The sequence below is a fragment of the Entelurus aequoreus genome, linkage group LG03, assembly GCF_033978785.1.
Source record: "Entelurus aequoreus isolate RoL-2023_Sb linkage group LG03, RoL_Eaeq_v1.1, whole genome shotgun sequence".
NCBI classification, from domain to species: domain Eukaryota; kingdom Metazoa; phylum Chordata; class Actinopteri; order Syngnathiformes; family Syngnathidae; genus Entelurus; species Entelurus aequoreus.
The window spans coordinates 85,170,619-85,187,108 of NC_084733.1; the positions used below are offsets into that span (position 1 = coordinate 85,170,619).

At 38.8% G+C, this 16,490-nt stretch overlaps 1 protein-coding gene across 1 annotated transcript in view; it reads left to right on the forward strand.

Moving 5' to 3' along the window:
- Window positions 1-14,783, forward strand: part of LOC133647012 (cyclin-dependent kinase 17) — a 92,340-nt gene extending 77,557 nt beyond the window's left edge. The window contains exons 10-17 of the mRNA XM_062043050.1: window positions 5,495-5,618; window positions 9,496-9,616; window positions 9,730-9,827; window positions 9,963-10,068; window positions 13,518-13,560; window positions 13,679-13,769; window positions 13,833-13,910; window positions 13,978-14,783. Coding sequence (XP_061899034.1) covers window positions 5,495-5,618; window positions 9,496-9,616; window positions 9,730-9,827; window positions 9,963-10,068; window positions 13,518-13,560; window positions 13,679-13,769; window positions 13,833-13,910; window positions 13,978-14,015 — 699 coding nt within the window. The 3' untranslated portion in view covers window positions 14,016-14,783. The remainder of the gene's footprint in view (window positions 1-5,494; window positions 5,619-9,495; window positions 9,617-9,729; window positions 9,828-9,962; window positions 10,069-13,517; window positions 13,561-13,678; window positions 13,770-13,832; window positions 13,911-13,977) is intronic.
- The last annotated feature ends 1,707 nt before the right edge of the window (window positions 14,784-16,490 follow it).

The following is a 16,490-nucleotide window of genomic DNA, read 5'->3' on the forward strand; positions in this document are numbered from 1 at the left end:
ACCCCAAAAAAGAGAAAAACGGCAAGAAAACAAACCAAACCAAAGTAATAATAATATTTACAAATAAATAAATTTAAAAAAATTTAAAATTATAATAATAATAATAAAAAGTAAAATAATATAAACGGTTAGGAAAAAAAATATATATACAGACATATGGGGAGTAATCTTTTTTTTAAACAGTACAATCACTAATCCGAGAAAATAAAATCAAGCTTATAGGGCGTGACATAATTGACCCAGTTTTCCCAGTATTAAGTACATTTCTCCAATTTATAATGAATAAAAGCCGTTATATTCTCCATTTTATAAATGTCCATTGTGATTTCTATCCATTGCTTCAAAGTTTGGCCCTTCTGTAATATCCATCTCCCAGTAATGGTCTTTTTACAAGCCACTAGTAGGATATTCATTAAGTCTTTTATCTTTTTTCAGCCAGAGTCTTACTTTCAAGGGGTACTTGACATTTGAAAATGAGGTACATTTTGCTAAGCAGGTCAAAATGTTAGGTACATTTTGACCTACTTTGCATTGTTTTTAGCGTTTAATCAATCACACAAAACGGACAAAATGGCCCAGTGTAATTTGTGTTCTGTATCGGGCCGCTGCATTACAGCTTTGAATGTTTTAAGTCTCGTCTTAAAAGCCGCTTTTAAATCTGTGAGTCTTGTGGTCCTCTGTGTCTTTTATTGTTTTATTATGGGCCTTCTGCAATGCAAGCAGCCCATATTATTATTGTTCATACTTCACAGTTTATTATGTTTCATCTTATTATTATAGTTCCGCACGTTTCTCTTGCGTCCACTACGAGACGAACCGGCCAACGAACCCCCTCATATGTTATACCGTCGGAAAGGTCTCATTAGCGCCGATGGCGGAAATCTAAATTGGGAACATTTCATGTTACCGTGGCAACGCTATTCACGAACAAACAAAAAAGATGGCCAATTGAATGGGTACGTAACTTTTTGTCTAGTACGATACAAACCGGCCAACGAACCCCCACATATGTTATACCGTCGGAAAGGTCTCGTTTGCGCCGATGGGCATATTTTAAATTGGGAACATTTCCAGTTACCATGGCGACGCTAGTCATGAATAAACAAAAAAAATGGGCCAATTGAATGGGTACGCACCTTTTGTCTAATACAAGACGAACCGGCCAAGGAACCCCCACATATGTTATACCGTCGGAAAGGTCTTGTTTGCGCCGATGGGTGTATTTTAAATTGGGAACATTTCAAGTTACCATGGCGACGCTAGTCACGAATAAACAAAAAAAAATGGGCCAATTGAATGGGAACGCACCTTTTGTCTAATACGATACGAACCGGCAAACGAACCCCCACATATGTTATACCGTCGTAAAGGTCTCGTTTGCGCCGATGGGCGTATTTTAAATTGGGAACATTTCAAGTTACCATGGCGACGCTAGTCACGAATAAACAAAAAAAAACGGGCCAATTGAATGGGTACGCACCTTTTTGTCTAATATGATACGAACCAGCCAACGAACCCCCACATATGTTATACCGTCGGAAAGGTCTTGTTAGCGCCGATGGGCGTATTTTAAATTGGGAACATTTCAAGTTACCATGGCGACGCTAGTCACGAATAAACAAAAAAAAATGGGCCAATTGAATAGGTACGCACCTTTTGTCCAATACAAGACGAACCGGCCAACGAACCCCCACATATGTTATACCGTCGTAAAGGTCTCGTTTGCGGCGATGGGCGTATTTTAAATTGGGAACATTTCAAGTTACCATGGCGACGCTAGTCACGAATAAACAAAAAAAAATGGGCCAATTGAATGGGTACGCACCTTTTGTCTAATACGATACGAACTGGCCAACGAACCCCCACATATGTTATACCGTCGGAAAGGTCTCGTTTGCGCCGATGGGCGTATTTTAAATTGGGAATATTTCAAGTTACCATGGCGACGCTAGTCACGAATAAACAAAAAAAAACGGGCCAATTGAATGGGTACGCACCTTTTGTCTAATACGATACGAACCGGCCAACAAAGCCCCACATATGTTATACCGTCGGAAAGGTCTTGTTTGCGCCGATGGGCGTATTTTAAATTGGGAACATTTCAAGTTACCATGGCGACGCTAGTCACGAATAAACAAACAAAAAAATGGGCCAATTGAATGGGTACGCACCTTTTGTCTAATACGATACGAACCCCCACATATGTTATACCGTCGGAAAGGTCTTGTTTGCGCCGATGGGCGTATTTTAAACTGGGAACATTTCAAGTTACCATGGCGACGCTAGTCACGAATAAACAAAAAAAAATGGGCCAATTGAATAGGTACGCACCTTTTGTCCAATACAAGACGAACCGGCCAACGAACCCCCACATATGTTATACCGTCGTAAAGGTCTCGTTTGCGGCGATGGGCGTATTTTAAATTGGGAACATTTCAAGTTACCATGGCGACGCTAGTCACGAATAAACAAAAAAAAATGGGCCAATTGAATGGGTACGCACCTTTTGTCTAATACGATACGAACTGGCCAACGAACCCCCACATATGTTATACCGTCGGAAAGGTCTCGTTTGCGCCGATGGGCGTATTTTAAATTGGGAACATTTCAAGTTACCATGGCGACGCTAGTCACGAATAAACAAAAAAATGGGCCAATTGAATGGGTACGCACATTTTGTCTAATACGATACGAAGCGGCCAACGAACCCCCACATATGTTATACCGTCGGAAAGGTCTCGTTTGCGCCGATGAGCGTATTTTAAATTGGGAATATTTCAAGTTACCATGGCGACGCTAGTCACGAATAAACAAAAAAAACCGGGCCAATTGAATGGGTACGCACCTTTTGTCTAATACGATACGAACCGGCCAACAAAGCCCCACATATGTTATACCGTCGGAAAGGTCTTGTTTGCGCCGATGGGCGTATTTTAAATTGGGAACATTTCAAGTTACCATGGCGACGCTAGTCACGAATAAACAAAAAAAAAAATGGGCCAATTGAATGGGTACGCACCTTTTGTCTAATACGATACGAACCCCCACATATGTTATACCGTCGGAAAGGTCTTGTTTGCGCCGATGGGCGTATTTTAAACTGGGAACATTTCAAGTTACCATGGCGACGCTAGTCACGAATAAACAAAAAAAAATGGGCCAATTGAATAGGTACGCACCTTTTGTCCAATACAAGACGAACCGGCCAACGAACCCCCACATATGTTATACCGTCGTAAAGGTCTCGTTTGCGCCGATGGGCGTATTTTAAACTGGGAACATTTCAAGTTACCATGGCGACGCTAGTCACGAATAAACAAAAAAAAATGGGCCAATTGAATAGGTACGCACCTTTTGTCCAATACAAGACGAACCGGCCAACGAACCCCCACATATGTTATACCGTCGTAAAGGTCTCGTTTGCGCCGATGGGCGTATTTTAAATTGGGAACATTTCAAGTTACCATGGCGACGCTAGTCACGAATAAACAAAAAGAATGGGCCAATTGAATAGGTACGCACCTTTTGTCTAATACGATACGAACCGGCCAACGAACCCCCACATATGTTATACCGTCGGAAAGGTCTTGTTTGCGCCGATGGGCGTATTTTAAATTGGGAATATTTCAAGTTACCATGGCGACGCTAGTCACAAATAAACAAACAAAAAATGGGCCAATTGAATGGGTACGCACCTTTTTATAATGGCGAATATTTCCAGCAGAACTCTCCGACCTGCGAGATGACCTCCTCTTGTAGCTCAGCCATACTTTCACGTAGCTCGGTGCTTAACGTCTCATTTTGTTCACACACTTGCCTACTTTAACCCTGGCTAAAAACGTTTTGACGTCCAATGTTTGGTTTTGGCTGGATGGCCATCGGACTGAGGCGAGCGCCATCGGCCTGGCCTTCCTCCATTAAAGCGGGTGGCCTTCACACTAATTTACCAGAGCGTAGCAGCCCTGAAAATGTGCTTTTCTTTTGGTGAACAAGCTGTCCTCACGGCCACATCTCGGCACCATCTTCAAAGCACGGCGGATTCCGCACTGCAAAAACTGAAATCTAAGTAAGATTACATATTTCAAATAAGGGTGATATTTGCTTATTTTTTGTCTGATAAGATAATTCTTCTCACTAAGCAGATTTTATGTTAGTGTTTTACTTGTTTTAAGGGTTTTGGTCCTAAATGATCTCAGTAAGATATTACAGCTTGTTGTTGAGATTTGATGACCTACAGTATATTGAGTAAAACATGCTTGAAACTAGAATATCAACTGTTGCAAAGCTGTGTCATCAACACTCACAAGTATAAAACTACTTTTTTAAAGTAATAATTTCTTACTTCAAGCATGAAAAAAAAAAATCATGACTCTGACAAAATTGTGTCTCATATTAAAACAGATGACAGCCAAATGGACTTTGCTGTTTTATTTTCAATGAAACAATAGAAAATAGGTACTCATCTAGTATTACAGTTGTTATTCGTGAGAATATACTTACCGTAATTTCCGGACTATAAGCCGCTACTTTTTCCCCTCGTTCTGGTCCCTGCGGCTTATACAAGGGTGCGGCTTATTTACGGCCTGTTCTTCTCCGACACCGACGAAGAGGATTTCGGTGGTTTTAGTACGCAGGAGGAAGACGATGACACAATGATTAAAGACTGACTTTTCATATACCGGGTAGGCTGGTTATTTTGATAACGTACAGGCGAGCACTTTGTATTACTTTGCACCGTTGTATTATTTGTACTCTGCATGAATGCTGTTCGCCATGTGAAAGTTTGATTGAATGATTGAAAGATTTATTGTTAATAAATGGGACGCTTTGCGTTCCCAAACAGTCATCTCTGTCCCGACAATCCCCTCCGTGGTATACTATGGTAATTACACATCAAAACCCTGCGGCTTATAGTCGGGTGCGGCTTATATATGGAGCAATCTGTATTTTCCCCTAAATTTAGCTGGTGCGGCTTATAGTCAGGTGCGGCTTATAGTCCGGAAATTGCGGTATTTTAAGGTATTTTTGGGTTCATTGAGGTTAGCTAATTTTACTTGTTTTGGAAAGTCTTGACAAGCCACATTTTCTTGTTGTATTGGCAGATAATTTTCCTTAGTTCAAATAAAATACCCCTAATTTATTTATTTTTTTTCCTTGTTTTTGAACACTGACTTTTTGCAGTGCGGCGACCCCCGGCCAGAGGTCCACGGCACAGATATATATTTTATTGATGTATTTTTATTATATTATTATTTGTTTGTTTATTGTGAACTTGTTTCATTTTAAATGTTTGTAATTTGATTACTTTTATTGTTTCTTTTTTTATGTGCAGCACTCTGGAGACAGTTTTGTTGTTAATACTGATGCATAAATAAAGGATTGGATTGGATTGGATTTACCTTGGTGCCAAAGGCGTCTTCTACAACGAAATATGTCAATATATTGGTACTTAATTAACACTCATCCCAATTTTTTTTTGTTTTTCTCTCTCCAGATTTTCCTCTTCCAGATCCTGCGAGGCTTGGCCTACTGTCACCGGCGGAAAGTTCTCCATCGAGACCTGAAGCCCCAAAATCTACTCATCAACGACCGGGGGGAGCTCAAACTGGCCGACTTTGGTAAACGCAACACGTTCAGCATGTCCGAGGACAGTTTAGCGTAATAAATAGAAAAAAACCAAAAGGTAAATACACTAGTACCTCAACTTACAAGCTTAATTTGGTCTGGGACAGAGCTCTTAACTCCAAAACACTTGTATCTCAAATCAACGTCTCCCAGTGAAATTAATAACAATTAATTTAAAAAAACACAATTTTTAACATGTAACATGCCTAAAAAGACACAACAAACTTTTAGATTTTAGATAAGAAATATTGTTTGACAATCTATACAGTATGATTGAATACTACCGTATTTTTCGGACTATATGTCGCTCCTGAGTATAAGTCGCACTATGAAAAAAACTGCGACTTATAGTCCGAAAAATACAGTAAGTTTCTTACAAGTATCATTATCACTGCAGGACGAGGAATTGCTAAACATGCTTCACTGCACACCGTAGGAGGATACAATAGCTCACCGCTAACAGCAAGTTAGCCCCGCCATGGGTGGATCTACACCTGATATCCACTGTAATGATACCAAGTACAGGAGCGTATCTAGTCCATACTACTATGATAACATCGATATTTTTTATCGCCACAAATTCAGGAAATACGACCCTGGACACATGAGGACTTTGAATATGACCAATGTATGATCCTGTAACTACTAAGATATCAGATCGATACCTAAATTTGTGGTATCATCCAAAACTAATGTAAAGTATACAAACAACAGAAGAATAAGTGATTATTACATTTTAACAGAAGTGTAGATAGAACATGTTAAAAGAGGAAATAAGCAGATATTCACAGTAAATGAACAAGTAGATTAACAATCCATTTTCTACCGTTTGTCCCTCAAATTTGACAAAATAATAGAATGGAAAATGACACAAAATGTTACTGCATATGTCAGCAGACTAATTAGGAGCCTTTGTTTGCTTACTTAGTACTAAAAGACAAGTTGTCTTGTATGTTCACTATTTTATTTAAGGACAAACTTGCAATATGAAACATGTTTAATGTACCCTAAGATTTGTTGTTAAAATAAAGCCAAAAATGCAATTTTTGTGGTCCCCTTCATTTAGAAAAGTATTGAAATACATTTTGGTACCGGTACCAAAGTATTGGTATGGCGACAACCCTAATATGCACACACAACGCTAAAAACATTTGGCATATCTCCATGCAGAATTGAATGATAGAAAGTACAAATAATACAATATAAAACTATACTATTATGAGCCAGTTTAAAACACAATACAAATATATGATGTTTGCTGAACCACAATTTATTATCATTTAATTAATTCATTATAACTTAACAATATAATATATACAATACATCCATTTTGTACCGCTTGTCCCTTTCGGGGTCGCGGCGGGTGGTGGAGCCTATCCCAGCTGCAATGTATTACAATTGTACGCCTTTGTTTATAATGCATAATTACATTAATTTTACTCTGCGTCTCTGTGCTGCTGACCTGTCTCCGCTCAAGATGATCTCCTGCTGGCCCCACTATGGACTGGACTCTCCCACTATTATGTTAGATCCACTATGGACTGGACTCTCACTATTATGTTAGATCCACTATGGACTGGACTCTCCCACTATTATGTTAGATCCACTATGGACTGGACTCTCCCACTATTATGTTAGATCCACTATGGACTGGACTCTCTCACTAATATGTTAGATCCACTATGGACTGGACTCTCTCACTATTATGTTAGATCCACTATAGACTGGACTCTCCCACTATTTTGTTAGATCCACTATGGACTGGACTCTCACACTATTATATTAGATCCACTATGGACTGGACTCTCTCGCTATTATGTTAGATCCACTATAGACTGGACTCTCACTATTATGTTAGATCCACTATGGACTGGACTCTCACTATTATGTTAGATCCACTATGGACAGGACTCTCACACTATTATGTTAGATCCACTATGGACTGGACTCTCACAATATTATGTTAGATCCACTATGGACTGGACTCTCACTATTATGTTAGATCCACTATAGACTGGACTCTCACTATTATGTTAGATCCACTATGGACTGGACTCTCACACTATTATGTTGGATCCACTATGGACTGGACTCTCACTATTATGTTAGATCCCCAATGGACTGGACTCTCACTATTATGTTAGATCCCCTATGGACTGGACTCTCACACTATTATGTTACATCCACTATGGACTGGACTCTCACAATATTATGTTAGATCCACTATGGACTGGACTCTCACACTATTATGTTAGATCCACTATGGACTGGACTCTCACACTATTATGTTAGATCCACTATGGACTGGACTCTCACACTATTATGTTAGATCCACTATGGACTGGACTCTCACACTATTATGTTAGATCCACTATGGACTGGACTCTCACACTATTATGTTAGATCCACTATGGACTGGACTCTCACAATATTATGTTAGATCCACTATGGACTGGACTCTCACTATTATGTTAGATCCACTATAGACTGGACTCTCACTATTATGTTAGATCCACTATGGACTGGACTCTCACACTATTATGTTGGATCCACTATGGACTGGACTCTCACTATTATGTTAGATCCCCAATGGACTGGACTCTCACTATTATGTTAGATCCCCTATGGACTGGACTCTCACACTATTATGTTACATCCACTATGGACTGGACTCTCACAATATTATGTTAGATCCACTATGGACTGGACTCTCACACTATTATGTTAGATCCACTATGGACTGGACTCTCACACTATTATGTTAGATCCACTATGGACTGGACTCTCACACTATTATGTTAGATCCACTATGGACTGGACTCTCACACTATTATGTTAGATCCACTATGGACTGGACTCCCACTATTATGCTAGATCCACTATGGACTGGACTCTCACTATTATGTTAGATCCACTATGGACTGGACTCTCACACTATTATGTTAGATCCACTATGGACTGGACTCCCACTATTATGCTAGATCCAGTATGGACTGGACTCTCACTATTATGTTAGATCCACTATGGACTGGACTCTCACTATTATGTTAGATCCACTATGGACTGGACTCTCACTATTATGTTAGATCCACTATGGACTGGACTCCCACACTATTATGTTAGATCCACTATGGACTGGACTCCCACTATTATGCTAGATCCACTATGGACTGGACTCTCACTATTATGTTAGATCCACTATGGACTGGACTCTCACTATTATGTTAGATCCACTATGGACTGGACTCTCACAATATTATGTTAGATCCACTATGGACTGGACTCTCACAATATTATGCTAGATCCACTATGGACTGGACTCTCACACTATTATGTTACATCCACTATGGACTGGACTCTCACACTATTATGTTAGATCCACTCGACGTCCATTGCACCGGTCGCCCAGGGGGTAGGGGGGTCCCCACATCTGCGGTCCCCTCCAAGGTTTCTCATTCTCATCCCATTGGGTTGAGTTTTTCCTTGCCCTGATGTGGGATCTGAGCCGAGGATGTCGTTGTGGCTTGTGCAGCCCTTTGAGACACTCGTGATTTAGGGCTATATAAGCAAACATTGATTGATTGATTGAGTTCATCCTCCGTATATTCAGCTTCAAAAAGATAAGGCTGTGAATCCTAATTTGACCAAAAAAAACAACATTGATTGATTGATTGATACTATTACACAACTTGAAAACATTGCTAATTTAGTGCAAAACAACAAACTATCAGTAATTGTTGAAGACATGAGAGATTTAGATAAACTGCTTCTTCTTCGCCTTTTTGAAAGTGTTGATTTGTGTCGACGCAAACGTGAATGCCACTAAAAGCGTTGCCGCCTGGACTGATGATGTCACTTCCTGCTCCTTAGGCCTGGCGAGGGCCAAGTCGGTGCCCACGAAGACGTACTCCAACGAGGTGGTCACGCTGTGGTACCGGCCCCCCGACGTGCTGCTGGGATCGTCCGAGTACTCCACGCAGATAGACATGTGGTGAGTGGGCCTCACACTCCCCGATTAGTCGGTCGTACCTTCCGCTGGAAGACGTCCGCGCGCATATTAAATAGGTGGAAATGACACTCGCCTCCTCGTGTCCCCCTTGTCAGGGGCGTGGGCTGCATATTCTACGAGATGGCCGCAGGCCGGCCCCTGTTCCCGGGCTCCACGGTGGAGGATGAGCTGCACCTCATCTTCAGACTGTTAGGTCAGTGCTGCCCCCTGCTGGCTGGCATTACAACACGCAGGCTCGCTCTTTAATCGCATTAACGCAGCAGCACGCTGCTTCTGCCAATAAAGCCTCCATTGCCTCGGTGTGTGTGTGTCCCCCCCCCCCACGCAGGCACTCCCACAGAGGACAGCTGGCCCGGGATATCCTCCATAGAGGAGTTCAAGTCCCACAAGTTCCCAAAGTACAAGACACAGCCGCTTATTAACCACGCCCCCAGGTAAAGTCACGCTTGTATACGGCGCCTTTTGTTTTTTGGAATGTTGCCTATCGTTCACAATCTTTATGAAAGATATGACGACGGATGCATTTAAAAAAAATAAAAAAAATATTCATATTAAATAAATGCGATCAAAAGTCCACTTACAATGGAGCTTCCTGTTTCTGGCTATAAAGCCCCTAAAAAACATCCAAACACCTCCATTAGTGTTTTATATAAATAACGTAAGTATATATGTAATGTAGTAACATTCATAATAACATGTGATATATACATGATGTAAGTATATATGTAATGTAGTAACATTCATAATAACATGTAATATATACATGATGTAAGTATATATGTTATGTAGTAACATTCATAATAACATGTAATATATACATGATGTAAGTATATATGTAATGTAGTAACATTCATAATAACATGTAATATATACATGATGTAAGTATATATGTAATGTAGTAACATTCATAATAACATGTAATATATACATGATGTAAGTATATATGTAATGTAGTAACATTCATAATAACATGTAATATATACATGATGTAAGTATATATGTAATGTAGTAACATTTATAATAACATGTAATACATACATTATTTAAGTATATATGTAATGTAGTAACATTCATAATAACGTGATGTATACATGATGTAAGTATATATGTAATGTAGTAACATTCATAATAACATGTAATATATACATGATGTAAGTATATATGTAATGTAGTAACATTCATAATAACATGTAATATATACATGATGTAAGTATATATGTAATGTAGTAACATTCATAATAACATGTAATATATACATGATGTAAGTATATATGTCATGTAGTAACATTCATAATAACATGTAATATATACATGATGTAAGTATATATGTAATGTAGTAACATTCATAATAACACGTAATATATACATGATGTAAGTATATATGTAATGTAGTAACATTCATAATATTTAATATTTATGTATTTTGATCATTTTAAGCATTCATTTCAAAAACACATCACATTTGTTTGTTTTTGTGTCTTCATCACTGATTATTACTCACTGCAGACTTTATGAGAGACAACAGACCTAATAAAACATCACTTACTGTACAAGGTCTGCTGTCATTAGGATGCCGACTGCCAGGATGTTCATATATTCCCATTTAGATTAAGTTCAAGTTAAAGTAAGTAAATGTTCAAGTTAATAATTCCAGAGCATGGCCAACGCTGCTGCTCACTGCTCCCCTCAACTTCTAGGGGGTGAACATGGGGATGGGTCAAATGCAGAGGACACATTTCACCACACCTAGTGTGTGTGTGTGACTATCATTGGTACTTTATAGGTACATAGTGGGTACATTATAGGTACATAGTGGGTACATTATAGGTACATAGTGGGTACATTATAGGTACATAGTGGGTACATTATAGGTACATAGTGGGTACATTATAGGTACATAGTGGGTACATAATGAGTACATAGTGGGTACATTATAGGTACATAATGAGTACATAGTGGGTACATTATAGGTACATAATGAGTACATCATAGGTACATTATAGGTACATAATGGGTACAATGTAGGTACATTATAGGTACATAATGGGTACAATGTAGGTACATTACAGGTACATAATGGGTACATTATAGGTACATAATGGGTACATTATAGGTACATAATGGGTACATTATATGTACATAATGGGTACATTACAGGTACATAATGGGTACATTATAGGTACATAATGAGTACATTATAGTTACATAATTGGAACATTATAGGTACATAATAAGTACATTATAGTTACATAATGGGTACATTATAGGTACATAATTAAGTACATTATATGTACATTATAGTTACATAATTGGAACATTATAGGTACATAATGAGTACATTATAGTTACATAATGGGTACATTATAGGTACATAATTAGTACATAGTGGGTACATTATAGGTATATAATGAGTACATCATAGGTACATTATAGGTACATAATGGGTACAATGTAGGTACATTACAGGTACATAATGGGTACATTATAGGTACATAATGGGTACATTATAGGTACATAATGGGTACATTATATGTACATAATGGGTACATTACAGGTACATAATGGGTACATTATAGGTACATAATGGGTACATTATAGGTACATAATGGGTACATAGTAGGTACATAGTAGGTACATAATTGGTACATTATAGGTACATAATGGGTACAATATAGGTACATAATGAGTACATTATATGTACATTATAGTTACATAATTGGAACATTATAGGTACATAATGAGTACATTATAGTTACATAATGGGTACATTATAAGTACATAATGGGTACATTATAAGTACATAATGGGTACATTATAGGTACATAATGGGTACATTATAGGTACATAATGGGTTCATTATAGGTATATAATGGGTACATTATAAGTACATAATGGGTACATTATAGGTGCACTATGGGTACATTATAGGTGCACTATGGGTACATTATAGGTGCATTATTATAGGTACATAATGGGTACATTGTAGGTACATAATGGGTACATTGTAGGTACATAATGGGTACATTAGAAGTACATTATAAGTACATTATGGGTACATTATAGGTACACAATGGGTACAATATAGGTACATAATGAGTACATTATAGGTACATTATAGTTACATAATGGGAACATTATAGGTACATGAGTACATTATAGGTACATAATGGGTACAATATAGGTATATTATAGGTACATAATGAGTACAATATAGGTACATTATAGGTACATAATGAGTACATTATAGGTACAGTACATAATGGGTACATTATAGGTACATAATGGGTACATTATAGGTACATAATGGGTACATTATAGGTACATAATGGGTACATTATAGGTACATAATGGGTACACTATAGGTACATAATGGGTACACTATAGGTACATAATGGGTACATTATAGGTACATTGTATGTACAATATAGGTACATAATGAGTACATTATACATACATTATAGGTACGTAGTGGGTACATTATAGGTATATTGTAGGTACATAATGGGTACATTATAGGTACATAATGGGTAAATAGTGGGTGCATCATAGGTACATCATGGGTACATTATAGGTATACAATGGGTACATTATAGGTATATAATGGGTACATTATAGGTACATAATGGGTACATTATAGGTACATAGTGGGTACATTGTGGGTATAAGAGTTGTTTTGTAGGTCAAAGCTCCGTGGAGTCAACCATTGCTGGTGTTAAGTGAGATGTGTGCTGTGTGTGTCACTTCCTGTAAGGAAATCCTGTGGAATAGTTGAGTGTGTTTCCTTCCTGGAACTCGCCAGCGTCTGTGACTCACCTCGCCTCTACTGACCCCCCCCCCCTTCCCCCCTTCCCCCCCATCTGTCTCCCTCTTCCTCGCTCTGCAGATTGGACACGGACGGCATCGACCTGCTGACGTCCTTCCTCAAGGTGAGTCTCGCCCAAATCCACGCAGGGTTTTGTTTACACTGCGACGGTCCCACTCCAGACCATTAAAACAATAATAATAATAATAATAATAATACATGTTTTGTTTTTTTTCCCCCAGTTCGAGTCCAAAAAGAGGATCTCTGCCGACGAAGCGATGAGGCAGCCGTACTTCAGGAGCATGGGGCCTCGCGTGCGCTCCCTGCCAGAGAGTGAGTAAGAAAAATGGCTGTGCGGAGCTGGCAGACATAAAACACACACTTGTGTCCCGGCAGACATCTCCATCTTCACGCTGAAGGAGGTCCAGCTGCAGAGAGACCCGGGCTGCAGGAACTCCTCGTACCCCGAGTCAGGTGATGCCGACATCCCTCGCCCACACCGTGTCGTTGACTGCATTAACGGCGTGCCCTTCCGTTACAGGCAACGGGAAGAGCCGAAGACAAAGCATGCTGTTTTAGACTTTTTTTTATTGGAAATGTGAGCTGTACAGTGACATCGCTGGATCAGTAACCAGGAGATGGAGCATCTTCATCCCCCCCACCCACCCCCCCCTTCCCAAGCAACCCCTCCCTTCCAGCAGGTTTGGCCTCCACGTGGCCCGACAGACATTTCTACACCATATTTATTAAGAATGTGCTGCTAAGATCCGACTACTGTTCTCGAATCCTAACTGGCCTCAGTCACTTTATCAAGAACATGCAATGTGTATAGATTTGTAATCTTTTGAAGTGGTGACATTTTTTTGTTTTGTTTTGTTGTTGTTTCTTTTTCAACTCCACAGATGTTTTCATTGCAGCTTGAGAGAGAAAGAGAGAGGGAGGAAAAAAAAAAAAGGTTTGGACTTTTTGTTGGCAAGAGAAGCTTCGATGGTGACGGACGTGGGCGTATCATTCCAGGGCATTAAACGCTCAGAGGTACACCTTCATGGTTATTCTCACAGTGGAAATATTTCAGCCAACATGCTTCTTCTCTGCGCATTTTTTTTTTTTTTTTGTACCTTTTTAAAAAACCGCATGGCTGCCATGTTGTTGCAAGGAACTCCTCCGTTCAGGGAGCCCCGCCCCCTTTTGTGAACTCCACCCCCCTCGGTCTATTTAACAGTGTTTTTTTGTATGATATTCTCCTCATTTGTGGATTGTTGTTACCAACATTGCAGATTCCCTCCCGTGAGATTTTTTTTTTTCTTCTTCCCAGAGCAAAGATTAAAAATCTAAAGTTTAAACAAAGTTTTCCCCTCCAGGCATGTGATTTGAACTTAATGAAAAAGACAGGGGGAGGGACAGGTGGGCAAATATAAAGAGTAGAAATAATGAACAAAATGTCAGCAATTAAAATGAAAAGTAGCCACATGGAGAAAAATCTACCGTATTTTTCGGGGTATAAGTCGCATCGGCCGAAAATGCATAATAAAGAAGGAAAAAAACATATATAAGTCGCATTTTTGGGGGAAATGTATCTGATAAAAGCCAACACCAAGAATAGACATTTGAAAGGCAATTTAAAATAAATAAAGAATAGTGAACAACAGGCTGAATAAGTGTACGTTATGAGGCGTAAATAACCAACTGAGAACGTGCCTGGTATGTTAACGTAACATATTATGGTAAGAGTCATTCAAATAACTATAACATATAGAACATGCTATACGTTTACCAAACAATCTGTCACTCCTAATCGCCAAATCCCATGAAATCTTATACGTCTAGTCTCTTACGTGAATGAGATAAATAATATTTGATATTTTTACGGTAATGTGTTAATTATTACACTTATAAGTCGCTCCTGAGTATAAGTCACACCCCCGGCCAAACTATGAAAAAAACTGCAACTTATAGTCCGAAAAATACGGTGCATGTTGGGGTTAATAGTATATGTACTTTATTTGTCGTTATTTATATTTTCTGAACAAATGATGTGATAATGTTCATCAGTCAACTCGTTGGTGTTCATTTTCAATCTATCAAGATAAAAAAATTATATAAAAATCAAATTACAAGATGTTATTTATGTAATTTGATAGGGGTGTAACGGTACACAAAAATTTCGGTTCAGTACGTACCTTTGTTTAGAGGTCACGGTTCGGTTGATTTTCGGTACAGTAAGAAAACAACAAAATTAAAAAATTTGGGTTATTTATTTACCAAATTTGCAAAATCTTCCCCCAAAAATATTTTTCTTAGTGGAATATTTGATGTGAAGTAATCGGAACCTTGGATAGGTCAATAATTCATAATAACATTGATTTTGATTCAATATTATGTTTTGAGCAATGACAGTTTGAAAGAAAAAAAAAAACAGCTTTGTTTTATTAGTCAACATTGCAACTTTTTCTAAATTACATTTAACCTTTAAGCCTTTTTTATTTCACTTTTGTTATGTTTTTGTTTATTTTAATAGTTTTTTTTAGCTGTGGGCCGCAAATGGCCTCCGGGGCACACTTTTGACACCCCTGCTATAGATAATAAAACATTAAATCTGATAAATCTATGGATAAAAAGCAGAGCCTGGCGACGCATGCGAGTTTATCATAACTCTCTCTCTCTCTCTGTCTCTGCCCCTCCCTCAACAATGCTGCTGCACGCACAATTTGTTTTGTTTTTAACCCCTTCTTAACCCTAGACGTACACTGAAAATACACGCAACCCAAACTCAAAATGCCGGACATTTGAGGCATTTAAGAAACTCCGCCCTGACAGCTCCGCAAAAGAGGACGTATGGTCAGTCTATCCTAGCCCGTTAGCTGCTAGCATGCCGTGTGTTGTGCCTTGGTGTGCATTGTTTACACAACGTGCGTTACGCTACTTAATATGTCCGTGTGGAAACTCGTTCGGTACACCTCCGAACCGAACCGACACCCCCGTACCGAAACGGTTCAATACAAATACACGTACCGTTACACCCCTATAATTTGATCATTTTCTTCGACTGATGTA